At 36.6% G+C, this 17,179-nt stretch overlaps 1 protein-coding gene across 1 annotated transcript; it reads left to right on the top strand.

Moving 5' to 3' along the window:
• The first annotated feature begins 7,455 nt into the window (after positions 1-7,455).
• LOC138224050 (coiled-coil domain-containing protein 186-like) lies at positions 7,456-15,566 on the top strand. The gene is made up of 3 exons (XM_069180323.1): positions 7,456-7,733; positions 13,409-13,932; positions 14,584-15,566. Exons 2-3 carry the CDS (start codon positions 13,416-13,418, stop codon positions 15,102-15,104), a joined length of 1,038 nt encoding a protein of 345 aa, XP_069036424.1. The 5' UTR covers positions 7,456-7,733; positions 13,409-13,415; the 3' UTR covers positions 15,105-15,566.
• The last annotated feature ends 1,613 nt before the right edge of the window (positions 15,567-17,179 follow it).

Genomic DNA, 17,179 nt, shown 5'->3' with positions numbered 1-17,179 from the left:
AGTCTGTCCACAAACAAAACATTCCTGTTAGACAAGAGGAATTGAAAAAAAACAATTTTGGAAACCGGTGTGTGTGTCTCTCTCTGCTGGATGTCCCTCTCACTCTCTGCTGAATGAATAAAAGCATTTTATTAAAAACGCGTTTGCGTTTGTCTGGTATTTACTTTGGTCCCTTTTAACTGTTTTTCGATCTACTGTATTGCTTTGAGATGCCACTTTTAAAGGTGATACGTAAAATAAAGTTTTTTATTATTGTTATAGAGAAACATGATCAGATTTTCCCTGGTTCAGAAAAAAAGATCTAAAGTGCTACACATAACTTTCTTAATTCGATGTATTTAAAGCAGTGAACTACTGTAGGTGTCACATAACATTCAGAAATACAATCACGTATTTGACAAATAAAAACGATTACAATTTAATCCTTCCACGTTTGATCCCAAAATCCCAAGAAATATAAATCTAAATGGGTAGAAAGCTATGCTGAAAGTTTATTAAGATACTTAGAAGACAAAGATAGTGTATCAATTTATGTTGCATTAGCCTGATTATGATTAAAAAACACATATAATTAAACACGCGTTTGCGATTTAAATCAGAACACGATTTAAATCAATATAAACGTTTATATTGTAATGCATACTGTCCAGCCTCCATTTCTCTATAAAAATTTACTCTATTGCACACACACACACAATAGAGTGTGTCAGTGGACGTCAAACGACGCGCGATTAACCGCGTGATACTGCGTGACACAGCGTGACACAGCGACACGCCCACCGGGGTATGCCGCGAGATACCCCAGCCATTTTGAATGGCTGCATCTGTAGTTGACCCTTACTTGAATGAAAATAGGACATTAATAAAGGGTTTCAGAAATCAAACAAAGCTTTATTCCCATGCTTATAGTCTGGGTAATTGGAGGCTGCACTGTTTTGCTTCCTATAGTGATGTATGGGTTTTTCGCACAAAGTCGTATTGAGCAGTATTTCTCATGTTGTGTACACAGCTGTCCCCCCAGGTTCCAGTTAGTGCGTAATTACGCATCAATGAAAAACCGGAGGTTTAAAAAAAGAGAATTAGTTCACTGATAGTTTTATGCGGAGGCTGTGAAAATTTTCACAAGTCGTGGAAAGTCGTGGGGGTGGAAAGTGCCCACGGTCATTTAATTAGTATTTAAATTCACACTGTTTCCCTTCCAAAGATATGGACCGAAAAATATTCTAGTGTGGTAAAAAAATGGCTTAAAAACGATATAGTTAAGGCTGTGAAAACAGTCACAATGTGACACAAAGCAAGTGTTTTCGTAACTCTAGAAGGTTTCGTGAAAAAGCTACAGGCGTGCAATTGTAATCGTTTTTATTTTTAAATAAATTTGAGAAAAGTGTCATCTATACAAAAAAGTTTCATTTAATACCACTTGATAGTTATATTAATAGAGATAAGCTCTCTATTAAAGCTCAGATCAAAGATCAAGCACAGATCAAACAGCAGTATCTCACACACTGGGACTGATCTGTGATCTGTGATGTGGTTGAATGTAAGTTGTGGTGCTCTAGCAGTGCTGTCCTGAAGCTAGCTGGTATCTGTGTGGCTCGGGAGGGCTGGATGTGCCAAAAAACAAAAGCGCCATCTTTCAGTCAACGAGTGTCTGAATCACTGTGCCCATCCTCGCCAAATCCGAAAATACTACAATAAATATTTCTAAATATCACCTATGCGGGTTTTTCGCATGAAGTTGTATTGAGCAGTATTTCTCGCATTGTGAACGTATGTACACAGTGGGCCCACAGGGTGTAGAGCGAAAACCCACGTGACCCTGAAAGTGCTACATTATTAATAATATCTTCTGTGTCTTATTTACATTGGAATGTTCCTATTTACATGTGTAAAAAGAGGCGATACACAACGTGTCTCCTCTTTAACGCTTCAGTTTACAGAGGAATTCCACCAGGGCCTTACAACATTGTCCAATAATACTCTTCTTGTGTCTAATTTTTAGTTTAGCAGGATTTGAGCTACAGTATATGAATATAATTATATTGCTATCAATTTCTTTAGATATGCGATTCCATATTATATTCCCTATTAATCAAATTCTAAAAATGTCAATATTGTGTCCATAATATTTGCTATTTTAGATTTTCAAGGAAGCCTTTCAAACGCTTGAGGTGTCTGTTAAATTGCCCCACTGAATAAAGTGTTTTGAATTAAACCAGTTTAACAGCTCTTAAGCATACTCTAGTTTTTGTTCACACAACTTTGTCAGTGAAAAAAATTACCGCTGGCACTTTTCCTCCCCCTCTAATTCTCAGAGTGGAATAGGCAAACAGTCCCCCTTCCCCCCACGGACAGACTGACAAATGTTTTCACTGCCTATTTACTGCCTATTATTTGAGCTACAGTACATGAATATAATTATATCGTTATTCATTTCTTTAGATACACTTTCCCATATTATATTCACTATTAATTCTAAAAGTATGCTTTGGTTTACTCTGATAATGAGCATATTCGCAGAAAAGGTTAAAACATTATAACTTTTTACTATTATTATCAAAACCCTCAAATCATTAAATTTTGGTTATTTTGGAAACATTTTGATGTGTTCCTTGTAACTGCTGTAACTGTTGCACTGCTGTCGATATTTGAGCAGTAGACAAAATGATGCACTTGGAGTTTGCAATGTAGGGATTTCTATATTTATGTCTTTATTTAGTGGTTTCATTAGTGACAAAGGCTAAACTTTCAGCTTCAGTAACACGTACACCGTATGGCCAACATTACAGTTATTAGGGATTAATAATACTAGCTGGTTCCCTGGGGTGATGGGCGGGTTCGATGTCCCTGGTAGTGGGAGCACAGCCTGTCCTACAGACCATAAAAAGAACAGGCTTCCCTTTTTTTCTCTTTTCTCACCCACTGCGATTCGGGCACAGAAGGGTTAAAAAGAGCTCAGATAGGCAAAGGGAAGGGGGAGGGGTGACACTGTTACCTGCCCTGGATAAAGCTGTTAGAAAATAGGTGGATTTACACCTCTGAAAAGCATTCCAATTTTAATGCAATACAGAAGACATTATTCATCATAAATGATCTTGGACTGTCTGTAAACTGAAAATTTATAGAGGAGACTCATTGTGTATCACCTCTTTTTACACTTGGAAGAACATTCCAATGTTAATGCGACACTGAAGATATTATTAATAACCTTTTAAATCTGAAGCTGTTAACTTTACTTCAGACCTACATACCTCCACACCTGCATATCAAGATCATGGTTCATCATGCGTGAATGAGTCAAATTAAAAATATAACATGTTTACAAAGAAAGTAGAATACAGTAATGAGCCGGGGACTCAAACCCGGGCCTCTAACATCACTACCATCTGTATCAGCCAGCTGAGCTAAAGGACGATCTCTCCTTACCCTGGCGGCTGAGGTCCCTGCTAGCTATTCAGAGGGAAAGTCGGTGACGTCACCACGTTGACAAGCTCATTTATAATAAATGAGATAAAATGATGTGTTCTTGCTTAACTTAGACATTGCATGATTTTAAAAGCTCGAGGCCTGTGCTATATCATGGATATAGTCACAGTTAAAAGGGTTTCCAGCCCTCCGCATCACGTCGGGCCTAACAATACCTTTTAACTGTGACTATATCCATGATATAGCACGGCCTTTTGTGACTTATTGCTTAAATAAATTTTGCAAAGTTCTTTTACTGTGATAACGAGCGAAAGTGCTCATGGAAAATGGTAATCACTTAACTCCTTTAACTTTGAACGTTTTATGATATTTAGAAAGACAAACAAATTCAATATAGTGTCGATAATATTTATTATCAGTAATAATGACAGTTGGCACAGCTTCAAATTAATCGTTGTTATAAATAAATGACTTAGCTTTGAACATGCTGTGAGACTTAGAAATATAAAACTTGTCAATATACAGTTGTCTCCATACCATTAGCTATTTTAGTTTTTCAAAGAAGTGTTTATTTGTTAAGAGAAAAATCATGGCAACAGACTATGACCTAAGACTTATAAGTCACACACTTAAGCCATCACACCACAGACATAATCACATGGGTAGCACTGAAACTGAAGCACACATAGAAAGTGTATTATACTACTAGTTGAGCTGCAGTACATGAATATAACTTTATTGTTATTAATTTCTTTAGATATGCGATTCCACATTATATTCCCTATTAATCAAATTGTGAAAAGTATGCTTTTGTCTACTGCAATAACGAGTGTATTTGCGGAAAAGGTTAAAACATTTTTACAAAGCATATAAACTTAATATGGTTTACAGTTTAAAGTTTACATAATATGTTTATGTTCGTAAATTAATATAGTTTATGACCATCAGACGCATTATGCTCCTCTTCTTTTTACACGCAGCTACTAAAATTTCCCTTTAGTTGTAAAATTCCATATAAATATTCAATACTAAGCGGTTTAAAACATGCACAGTAAAGAGATTAAATGATTAAATCTTTTCACTAATGACCAATTAGTGCCCCTTTCGATCATTTTGGCCAGCCAATCACGTACCGTGGTACAATACAGTTTCTTGTGTGTAGTTGCATGCGGTATGGGTTTATCCATGCATTTTGAATGGCTGCCTCTGTAGATAATACACCTCTTACATACATCTACTGTAAATCTATTGCGAGAACAACTATAAAAATTCCAGTCTCCTTTCTACACCCAGTCTGTTATGCAGATGAAACCTTGTAGGGCTGACTTTACACTATTTTTCATGCTTAGAGACTGTTCAGCATAATGAGTATTTTGCTATTCCATTTTTTTGTGTGTCTTCTGCCCGTTTTGGGGGACATTAGAGGGGAAGGAATTCTATATTCCATTCCATTCTTGAGAAGGAAACTCAAAAGGATATCAAATTTCGATAGAGTTAGGAACACTCAGATGCTGTAAAAAACAGTACAGATAGGGAAACAGAACATACAGTTTAAATAATGTAGAGATACAATATGCAACTCAGACCTGCTCATATAAAAGCAAACATATCAAGCATGTGTTCAAACTGCCTGATAGTGATAGACAGATTATAGCAATTCATTACTGAGTTCTGTGTTACTGTACGTTTACACTGTACATTGGTCTTCTTTTTATCTATAAAACTATATATATTCTTGATTACTGTTCTGTGATTCAAACAGAATATCGTTAAGCTGTTGCCATCACTTACTTACTGAATCATGCAGTATTCATCCTGTCCTTTTCTACACTTCTTTACAATCTACAGTTTTTTATGGTCTGCTTTCCTGACCTTGTAAACCTTTAACTTGGGCTATATCTCAGATTCAAAACATACTGTATTTTAATTACTCTTATCTTAATGTTTCTCAAAGTTCAGTTTCACCCCATAGATAGAATATTCTGTATATTTAAAAAGGAGAAGTCTCAAGGACGTTTAAGTAAAATGTATGCTGCCTCACAAGACATCAATGTTCATTAATGTAAAAATAGTAAAGTACAGTAGCAGCCCTTAGCTAGAAATCATTCCCTGCTTTATAAATTGGATTAAATGTGCAGTCATAAATACAAATCTAATTGTATTAAGTTTTCAATTACATATTGCAACTTAAGAAATGTTTGTAGGTAACTAAAAAGTGTATTCTTCTTTCCAAATGCTACAGTTAAACATTAAAATTACATCAAAATACATTCTTAAAAGTTAAAAGTAATGGAATACTGTATGTAAGTTAATACACAGCACCTGTTACAGGAAATTGAAAGTGAAAGTGCATCTCTCTTATATAAAAGCTCTGCAGCTTTGTATCGGTATTGTGTGTAGTACTGGGAACTGAACTCTCAGCCAGGAGCCCACAGAAGCACAAGAACAATCTACAGATTACACTACTCACAGATCTTAACAGTGTTAACAAAGGTAAGCAACAACAATTCAATTGTCAGAGAAAACATTTTTTTTAATTTGAGAAATGCACTGATTGTTAGTAAAATACATACCCAACACTTTGTGAGTAAATTTGAGTTGTTGTAGTTTTTCCTTGCAAACTATTTTACTTCACTATCTATATCTAATGGACTACTGGAACTGTGCACCAAATTTTTTTGTTATTGTCGGCAGTCCTAAAGTTGGCTGTGAATGCTAAAATAATAGCTAGAATAGTCCTTGTGCAAAAATCTGTGACTGCTGCAGCAGCAATACAAAAACAAATGGTGAAAGTTAATGCAATGATGCATGAGGAAAAATAAGCAGTAAAGGCTTTTTTTATGTTGTAATCTGTGAACAATCTTGTATATTTTAATTATGTCAGGGATATGAAGTGTTTAACTACACCTAACAATAATTCTTATCTCAAAGGATAAACAATGAATTACCTAAGTGTTTATCAGGCTAGAACTCCACAGGTATCCTATATCTTGTCAATTAAGGCAGCTAGAAGAGACCAGGCTGCCTGGAAATTATTATTATTATTATTATTATTATTATTATTATTATTATTATTATTATTATTAAGTTTGAGCCAGAATCAGAATCATTCATTCTTTTTGGACATTAATTTTTATTGCATTATACATTAACAAAAATACATATTGGGTAATTTTCGTATAAAATAATTTTTCAGAATGCGCAAATTGTTGGTACAGTGTTAGGTAAAAGGGGCATACAGAATTTCCCTTTTATTCCATTCTTGGGAAGGAAACTCAAAAGGATATCAAATTTCGAGAGAGTTAGGAACACTCAGATGCTGTAAAAAACAGTACAGATAGAGAAACAGAACATACAGTTTAAATAATGAAGAGATACAATATGCAACTCAGACTTGCTCATATAAAAGCAAACATATCAAGCATGTGTTCAAACTGCCTGATAGTGATAGACAGACAATAGCAATTCATTGCTGAGCAAGAGTTCTGTGTTACTGTACTTTTACACTTTACATTGGTCTTCTTTTTATCTATAAAACTATATATATATATATCTTGATTACTGTTCTGTGATTCAAACAGAATATCGTTAAGCTGTTGCCATCACTTACTTACTGAATCATGCAGTATTCATCCTGTCCCTTTCTGCACTTCTTTACAATCTACAGTTTTTTATTGTCTGCTTTCCTGACCTTGTAGACCTTTAATATGGGCTATATCTCAGATTCAAAACATACTGTATTTTAATTACTCTTATCTTAATGTTTCTCAAAGCTCTGTTTCACCCCATAGATAGAATATTCTGTATATTTAAAAAGGAGAAGTCTCAAGGACGTTTAAGTAAAATGTATGCTGCCGCACAAGACATCAATGTTCATTAATGTAAAAATAGTAAAGTACAGTAGCAGCCCTTAGCTAGAAATCATTCCCTGCTTTATAAATTGGATTAAATGTGCAGTAATAAATAAAAATCTAATTGTATTAAGTTTACAATTACATATTTCAACTTAAGACATGTTTTTAGGTAACTTAAAAGTGTATTCTTCTTTCCAAATGCTACACTTAAACATTAAACATTACATCAAAATACATTCTTAAAAGTTAAAATCATGGAATATGTAAGTTAATACACAGCTCCTGTTACAGGAAATTGAAAGTGAAAGTGCATCTCTCTAAGATAAAAGCTCTGCAGCTTTGTATCGGTATTGTGTGTAGTACTGGGAACTGAACTCTCAGCCAGGAGCCCACAGAAGCACGAGAACAATCTACAGATTACACTACTCACAGATCTTAACAGTGTTAACAAAGGTAAGCAACAACAATTCAATTGTCAGAGAATTTTTTTTTTTTTAATTGAGAAATGCACTGATTGTTAGTAAAATACATACCCAACACTTTGTGAGTCAATTTGAGTTGTTATTGTAGTTTTTCCTTGGAAACTATTTTACTTAACTTACTATATCTAATGAACTATTGGAACTGTGCACCAAATCTTTTACTGTTATTGTCTACAGTCCTAGAGGTGGCTAGAATAATCCCTGTGCAAAAATCTGTGACTGTTGTGTAGCGGCGAGGCTTATTAATAAGAAAGAATTAAGTGTTTCTGAGCTTTCCCAAATTAGGCCTCATCTCTCTGTTCATCTCTGTGGTGCAGCCACAGAGAAACTATTCATGCAGGCTGATTTAAGGTTCCTTTGATAAGGACAGCTCCCAAAGGGGGATGCACTTAGCTAAGCCTGGCTATCATGATCAATGGTCATCCATTGGTGCCTATCTGTCTAGGGAGTGCCAGATGGACATCTGGACTGCATTCCTAAGTGTCAGGAGTAAGTGACTCATATCTCACCTTGATCAACCAATTAGGGACTGGTAGGGCCGAGTAACCCACGTGGGACTCTGATGCCCATGGAACTTTCAGCCAATGAATGAGCTGAAGTTCCTCCAGGTAAAAACAGGCAACACAGAGAGCCTGGGAGATTCAGTAAGATTCAGGAGAATTCTGTGGACTTTCCTAAAGGGAATTCAAAGGAGAATTCCAGGGCAGGACGGCCCAGGAGCAGAAGGCTCCCAAGGGCAGGACATTCTCGCAGCGTGCCTCCTGACCATCCTGAGACTCAGCTCGGACAACCACAGAACGGCCAGTGTGTCCGAGTGCCAGAACTTTCCTTTGTTCTAAGAGTCTAGAGCGGAGGTTGCCAGAGAGTAACCAGAGGATCCACCCGAGGTTAGCACCAGCAGCAGGCCTCATGAACAGGTCGGAACTGTGGACAGCTGAATCACTATTCAGAACTAGCTCTTCATCAGGAACGAACCGGTCCTCTTCCTGACCTGCTGGGACCCACAGTCATCTTTTCTCCTGTGCACAAACTTTGCTAGTTAAAGCCAACACTAACTAGCAGGCCAGTGAGAATCTGCAGCGCACCATCGCAACCCGCACAGCACAGCCTGGCACCGAGCCAGAGAGCGCGGATTGGACAGCAACAGCCTGCAACTGTTTCTTTGTGCCCGCAGGAGATCTGAATCCCCAAAGATTGGATGAGTATTCAACTTCAATGCATTACAGCTCGAGAATTCAATTGTTATCCCAACCAGTTGATATCAATTTAATTCCTAAGAGTTATGTACTTGTTTTGAGTATCTAATGTAGAAGTTATAACCAAGTTCATTCACAAAACGGTCTTAATGAATGATATACTGAACGGATGTCCTCTTGATATGTGTAACACTTTGTAACTGACTGAATATATACCTTTTGTATTCTGATAACCCTCTCGATAAGATCTGTTAGGTTTACATGCATATTCTATGTATTAATAAATGTATCCTCGTGTATTAGTACCTGTGTGTGTGCGTTGTTTGAGTTACGTCGCATGGTTGGACTCTAAAGCCATCAAAAGAATCAACTTTGTGATTTACTGCTACAATTAATAATTGTATCAGTAAATGCCCAAACCCTACAGAACTAGTGCCTTTAGAGAGCCACTACATTACATTTACATTTTGGCTATGGCAACTTTACATATTTGGCGTCCCTGGGTGCGCGTGGCAAGACTGAAATGAGTCAACCAAGCGGAATTATTCATAATAAAACGCTGCGGGTTTCATACATGATAATACAGTGTGCTGAAAGCCGAAAGAAAAAAAAAGTTCCCCTTGCTCTTTAAGCAGTGCTTGATTGTTTTGTGATCTTTTGTGATCTACCGGGTTGATTGTATACTTGATCTTGTGGTTTTCTGTGGTAAAACTGTGATTTCGTACTTAAAAGTAATACTCTTTAAGTTTAACAATGGTTGCTAAAAGGTCTGAATTCGAGTCGCTATTAAGCACTCTCTCTAGCAGCGACAGGTCTGACCACGATCTCTTCCATATCTCCGTCAGCGGAGAAGCTAGGAGAATAAACCTCCATTCTCTGAGAGAGCTAGCGAAGGACATAGAGAGATTTGACCCCGCAGTGTCAGAGAATAATATCGAGAGTTATATTCAGGACCTCAGGTATAACCTGCAGTACCTGCCAAACGCCACAGAACAGGAGAAAGTGTTTCTGGTCAGGAAAACTACCAGCAGAGCTGTACATGAGTGGATGGCTAGGCAGATGAAAGAAGTCTGTAATGACTTTGAACAGCTGTGTCAAGCACTTATCGAAGAATACAGTGCGTTTATTGACCCGACTGTTGCGATAGCCGCCGCCCTTAACATTAAGCATGAGAGAGCAGAGTCCCCTCGCGAATATTATGAGAGACTTAGACTAACTTATTTTGCAGGGCGAAATGATGAGGGTTGCGAAGAGAACACACATTTCAAGGGTTTATTCATTGCGAATCTCCACCCGTCAGTCAGAAAGATGATCTTAATGCATACAGATGCACAGACCATGAAATTGACTGATATTAAGAGATTCGTGCAGAAAGCCTGGGAGTATGATGTCCAAAGTCGCTCTGAGAAAAAAGCTGTTAAAGCGACTGTGTTCGCCGTCAGAGCCAGCAGGGTTAATTCCCCCCTGCTCGAAGGAGCACAGGCTCCTGAGCTGGCTAAGCCCCGTTCCAAAGCAGGCACACAGGACCGCACCCAGCGTCCTAAGTGCCATGAGAACAGCGGGGGAGGGAAAGGGCTAGAAAAGGCTGAACAAAAGGATTCAGTAGCCGCCCGCCTTGCCAGGCTTGAACAAGCTTTATTAGGACAGGGACAACCGCTCCCCAAGGCTGCCGGAAGCGTGAATGAGCTGATACTCTCCACTGGAGGAGGTGGAGACCCGCCCCCTCTCCCTCCCTCAGTCTATCTGATTGAGCTGAAGGGTTCCTGCCTGGATGAGGTCAGCCACTCCCAAGTGAGTGCTGACTCCACCCCTGAAGTCACAGAGCAGGCAGTAAAACAGAGAGGAAAAGCAGGAAGCTTTTACCTCAAGGCTGCCATGGGAGAGGTTGAAAGGTGTTTGATGTCACACGGCAAGCTCAAACGGGTAGAAAAAGAAAAGGGCATGCGACTCAGAGAGGAACCTTTGGTGGATCACCAGAAAGGCAAAGTGTGGAAACAGGTCAAGGCTCCTAAGCCTTCTGTACAGAAGGAAAGGGGGGCCAAGAGGCAGACTGTGCTCACACAGTGCCCACCGAACACAGAAGCCCATGCAGAGATTCCTTCTGTTCCCTCTGGACAACAAATAAAAATACAGTTGCAGCTGCAGTTGCAGCTGCAATACAAAAACAAATAGTGAAAGTTAATGCAATGATGCATGTTGGAAAATAAGCAGTAAAAGTTTTTTTTATATGTTGCAATCTGTGAACAATCTTGTATTATTTAATTATGTCAGGGATATGAAGTGTTTATCTACACCTAACAATAATTCTTAAATCTAAAAATAAATCTTAAAGGATAAACAATGAATTACTTAAAAGATTACTCCAAAAGTAGTCAACAGGCCTAAGTGCTTGTTTTCCATGGTAAAGGATTCTGGTGGCTCTGGTATTGTGTGGGGTGCTTTTTCCAGACATGGTTAAGGGCCACTCAATCCCCCCAGGGTACAAGAGGACAAGATAAATGCCAATAATTACAATAATTACAAAATCATGCTGAATAACTGTCACATCCCTCCAGTGGAGTTCTAGATCTTTGTAGAATGTATGTCAAGGCGCATTGAAGCTGTTCTGGTGTCACATTGTGGCCCTACACCTTATTAATACACTTCATGTTGTTGTTTCCTTGATTTTTATAGTTACCTATAGTTAGGCTTCACAGCCTGCAAGCAGCATGTACTGTATCATAAACCAACCAAGTTAACATCTACAGTATTTCACTCCACTAACAGTGTGAAAAGTATAAAAATTAAACTTCAGTAAGTTGTGCACAAAAAGTTGCGGCAGTTAGCTGACACCCCTACCTTACACGAATCATAAGTTTAATAGACCTATACCTATTGTTACAAATGTTCTTTTTATGAAAATTCAATGCTTTGAAACATGAATTGTTGCCCAAATTTGAAATAATGAAAGCTGACTTCAAACTATGAAGAAGCAATACAAAGGAAATTTTAGGAAGCTCCAGTAAATGTAGAGAGTAAAGAGAAAGGTGTCATGCAACTCATTTCATATCGAGTGTACACCTCATATTCCACTAACTAGTATGGGTGAGAGCTAGCAGAGAGTCTATGGAGTAGTACAAGCCATGTGTGATATGAAATCTAGATGACATTCGTAAAAAGAGGTATGGGTGTAATTAATCTGAAGAGGCAATTTGCAATATTTAAATAAATATACTGTACACTTCTTAAGATACCTGATGGAGCAAATCAATAGTTTGTCTCAATAAAAAGTAATTGAAAACTGACATATTAAGATAGTATCTAAAAATAAGGCAAGGAAAGAAGAAAAAATATCACATTCATTAATAGATGATAACATTAACTGGTAACAGAAGTAAAAACATACAATACATGCAAATACTATATTTAAACATGCTCAAAACTATAATATTAAGATTCCAGTATGAATTCGATCTGTAATCTGTAAATAGCAATCTTTGTGTGTTTCAGTTTGTAAATACAGTAATTGGAATCGTTTGTCTTTTAACTTGCTGAGTAGCAACCGGTTGAAGAGTTAACAGTATTCACATTTTTTATTTCATTATTAATATAACTTAACAGTGAATATGTTATAATATATATACAAAAAATGTTAATATAGTGTACATAATACTTTAACATGCGTGAATGAGTCAAATTAAAAATAAAACATGTTTACAAAGAAAGTGGATTACAGTAATACTACCAGCTATAAAGATAAATAGATTTAGATCCTTAAATTAATACTGTTATTAAATTCTTTAGATACACGATTCCATGTTAATCAAAGTATTAATCAAAGTCTAAAAAGTATGCGTTTTTTTACTATGATAACGAGCGCAAATATCCATAGAAGAGGTTAAAACATTATAACTTTTTATGAATGATATAAACTTAATATAGTCAGGATCACATAAAAACTTTTGCAAACTAACCACAGCATGTAACCAAATGAAAGACTTTAAAATGTTTAGGAAGAAAGTGAATACGGTTGTATATTTTTTTTTTATTTAAACTACCAATACCAGCCATATACAGTTTACATGATGTTTATGTTCCTAAATTATGGGAAAATGACCTTCAAACATGTTGTGCTCCTCTTTTGTTTGTGCTCAGCTACATACATTTCCCTTTAGTTATAAAATTCCATATTAATATTCAATATTAAGTGGATTAAAACATGCACAGTAAAGAGATTAAATGATTATATTGTTTCACTAACTACCAATACATCATGAGACCCCTGTCGGTCATTTTGGCTAGTCAATCACGTACTGTGGTACAACATGGTGAACTGTAGATAATTTCGCGCGACACGGGGTTGTACCATTCATTTATAATGGCTGCATCTGCATGTTTCACAATATTGAACTTAAATCTGTAGTAATAGCTGTTTTATTGAACTCTAATACTTGAATCTTCTCTTCTGTAGAGAAATCATGTCAGTGTCAACTGTAGAGACACTCGCTGTCATCTGTAATGAAGACTTGGAGGAATTTGTTGAGGCTGTTATATCATCCATGAAGGAAGGTGTCCTCTCACTGCAGAATCTCTTTGCGATTCTCCTGGTTGTGGACAGAAATCACATGGAGCAGGAACATGCAGATATTAGGAAACTGATTCTGGCAGCAAAGGAATGGCTGGAACGATCAGATAAAGCTGCAACATGCAAAGTGGAAAAGGTGGACAAGCACTGTGAGGAGCTGACAATGGAGAAGGGCAGGCTGCAACAAGAACATGGTAGCAAGAAAACAGAATTGGCCAACCTGAAAGACCAGCTCACAGCCAACACTGAAATATTGGAGAGACACAGAAATGAACTGCAGTCAGCAAAAAGTAATCTTCAGTCCAAACAGCAGATTGTAAATGATATTAAAGCCAGAATGCAGCATGATGAAGCTATTAGAAACACTGGAATTGGACTGATGTTTATTCCTATTATTGGGACTATAATAGGTAAGTGCTGAAAGAGGACATGTAGTGTACAGTAATAATAACATTTGGTAGAAAGAAGTGCCAAAATTGCTTCTACCACTGAATCAACATATTTACATATCCACATTATACCCCAAAGTTACTTGAAATCAGAAGTTTGTTACAGCATTAAGATTAAAAAATACTAGTGTTCTTTATTTACACTACAGTGAAATAAAGAAAAAAACAGCCACAACCAAATACCAAAACGAAACCTTCTTCGAAAAGTGTAGTCAGAAGCATAAAGTCTCTGACTATCATAGCCAAGCAGCTAAGCCATTTACTGGCTTCAAAACAATATTTACACAGTCTCAGTCTCCCTTCGGTGGTCAGTCAGTCCTTTTCTCTATGTTGAGTGGAGCCAATAGGCCTTCTATTCTCCAGATGGCAGACATAATTCCATTGACTTACCCTTCTGGGCCTCCACTTCCCACTTTTAAATTTCTCCTGACCAATTATCTTCCAGCAACTGGTCAGGTGACTGAAAGAAGCAGGTTATTCCCCCAGAGGTTTCTGGTGAATGTGCTTTCACACAAGGATGAGAATAAAATATGAAAATATCAATTCATATTTGTCTTTCCTGGACACAAAATAATACACTATTGTTTTTTTTTTCCTTTTTTCATTTTTCAGGAGCTACTCTGATTGGTGTCTATCAAACGGACTTAAACAATGCCACAGAGGCTGCCAACACTGCTGAAATGGCTTTGAGGACATCTGAGGAAAATGTCACCACATCTCTTAGTAGAGTAGAGGAATATGAGCAAATGGTTGAAAAGAAGAGAGAGGAGCTCAACAACATTGATGCATGCTTAAGACAAATTCAGAATGACATTCAAGACATTTCCTCTAAGATCTCATACATGGTGACTGTCCAGCAAGACTTGAGGAATGCCACACAGATGCTCAACACATTGTCAGGGAAAGCACAGGTGTTGGTGAAACAGACTGAGTATGTCATCATCTTGGATGTGGTGATTAACATTCTACAGGATATCTCTCTGAAACTGTGTGAAATCTTGGGCATGGAAAAATACCATCTTCTCTGTCAGGAAGATATTGCAACACTCATAAGTGCTTTGAGAGAAGACAACGAGAAACTGAAAGCTATTTCTTTTCAAGAGGATCAGGAAACTATTGTATCATTAATATGAACAGGCTTGTCATAAAATCATAAAATTAATGACTTACTCAATTAAAAAATAAATAAAACAAGGTACTGTTGTTGTGTAATACTAGTGAGTGGCTTTATAGTTGCAATGGGAAAAAAGTTTAACTCTTATACAGTACAGAGCTCTAATCCTAATCTTTACCATCATTGTTCCAATGAAAAGTGTATAAATACTGTATTTTTTGGTTACAAGCTCACTGTGGATGAAAGTTATATTGTACTCTGCTCTCCCTGGAAACAGTATTTGGTAGAAATGTTGAGATGTCGGCTGACATACTGTATAGATTTGCCTCTACTGTATGTTTTACATTCACATTTATCAGTATTTGACACTCAGTAAAATGCAAATATGTCTAAGAATATCAAAGCATTAGCATTAGTTTTGTATCTGCAAGCTTATTTTGACATTTATCAAATTATTATTTTTAAATGTCATATACAATGCTTTCTCAATGTAATCTTTTAATAAAGTAGCAGTGAACAAAGAAGCCTGATAATGATATTATTGGGATAAATAAAACAAAGCAATCACATTGGTTTTGTGCACATTAGTTTGCACAAATAATGTTTTACATTTATATAACACAATAACACTTAAATCAGAAATGTGTCTTTCATCAGGGGAACTTCTAGAAACATAAAAATAGTACAAGTAAACATTAAATTAAATATATTATTGCATAATAGACATCAACCATATATTATAAAACATTTTTATTATATCACAGTACGTGAACAGTGCACTTACAGAGAGGGGCTAATACAGTTACAAATAGGGAGTTGTGAAAATGAAAAAATCAAAATATCAGGAAATGACCAAGCAGATTAATCAATAAATGAAATAAATAATCATAATCCCCAGACTTGTAAAACATTGTGGCCAAAAATACACCAGAGTGGTTGGTATAGTTAGTGGCACATGAGCTCTTTGTTCTCTGGGATAGCTTTGGTGAAAAGAGTAATAATTCAGGCACACTGGGATTAACAAATATTTATTAATAATAACGCACACACAGTATAAACATACCTCACACAAGTTATACTATTGTATGTACAAATTTTCAAATAATGTGCCTCAGAGGCCTAAAGTTATCAAGAATTTTTATAATGCCTACAATATCCCAAAATAAAAGATAAGTCTTCTAAACTAACCAGAATACGACCTGTGGTTAAATCTTTCACTGTAAACCCAAATGCCACTAAATGAAGGGAACCTGCTGAATCTCTCCATTTTAAAAATGCACTCACTAGCCAGGAGAGGCCATTTATTAACCAAAGGATTCTTTACACAGGACAACAGACTTCCCTAAAAAACAGAGAATAGCAAGCTGTGTTCAGTACTCTACTTACAGTAGCTCCAATCTGGTCTTTTTGGATGATCTGGAACAAGAAGCTCACGAGATTTAGGATTTGTTAGTGTCAATAAATTGTCGTCCTCATAAACAAATTCTTTTATATTTGCCATTAGGACTGACTCCCTGGATGTCATTAAGATTAAAAAGAAGAGGGGGAAAGAGAACACCCTTGTCTTGTAATCTATGTACAGTATAATAAAGGAGTTTTATATAGATAATCTAGTAGAAACAGAAGCACTAGATACAGATGCACCCATTCAAAATGCACGGTAAAACCCCATACTGCATGAAATTATCTGCAGTTTAGCGCGTTATACCGCAGTATGTGATTGGCTGGCCAAAATGACCGACAGGCATCGTACGTGTGAAATTGGTTGCCTCATTTAATCTCTTTACTGTGCATGTTTAAATCCACTTAATATTGAATATTAATATGGAATTTTACAACAAAAGGGAAATTTTAGTAGCTGAGCCTAAAAAGAAGAGGAGTATAACATGTCTGAAGGTCATAAACAATATTAATTTAGGAACATAAATATATTATGTAAACTGTATATGGTTGGTATTGGTAGTTTAAATAAAAAATACACACCAGTAATCCACTTTTTTCCTAAACATTTTAAGCATCAAAGTATTTTATTCGGTTACATATTGTGATTATTTTGGAAACGTTTTTACTCCTTCTGACTATAAGAAGTTTATA

Source organism: Lepisosteus oculatus, chromosome 18, assembly GCF_040954835.1.
Source record: "Lepisosteus oculatus isolate fLepOcu1 chromosome 18, fLepOcu1.hap2, whole genome shotgun sequence".
In the NCBI taxonomy this organism is placed as follows: Eukaryota; Metazoa; Chordata; class Actinopteri; order Semionotiformes; family Lepisosteidae; genus Lepisosteus; species Lepisosteus oculatus.
This window is presented reverse-complemented; position numbering and strand designations above follow the sequence as displayed.

Bases quoted from the DNA above. Each gene is read 5' to 3' on its own strand.
- LOC138224050 (XM_069180323.1), top strand. From the start codon at position 13,416: ATGTCAGTGTCAACTGTAGAGACACTCGCTGTCATCTGTAATGAAGAC. The intron at 13,933-14,583 runs GTAAGTGCTGAA...TTCATTTTTCAG, and splicing joins TATTATTGGGACTATAATAG to GAGCTACTCTGATTGGTGTC.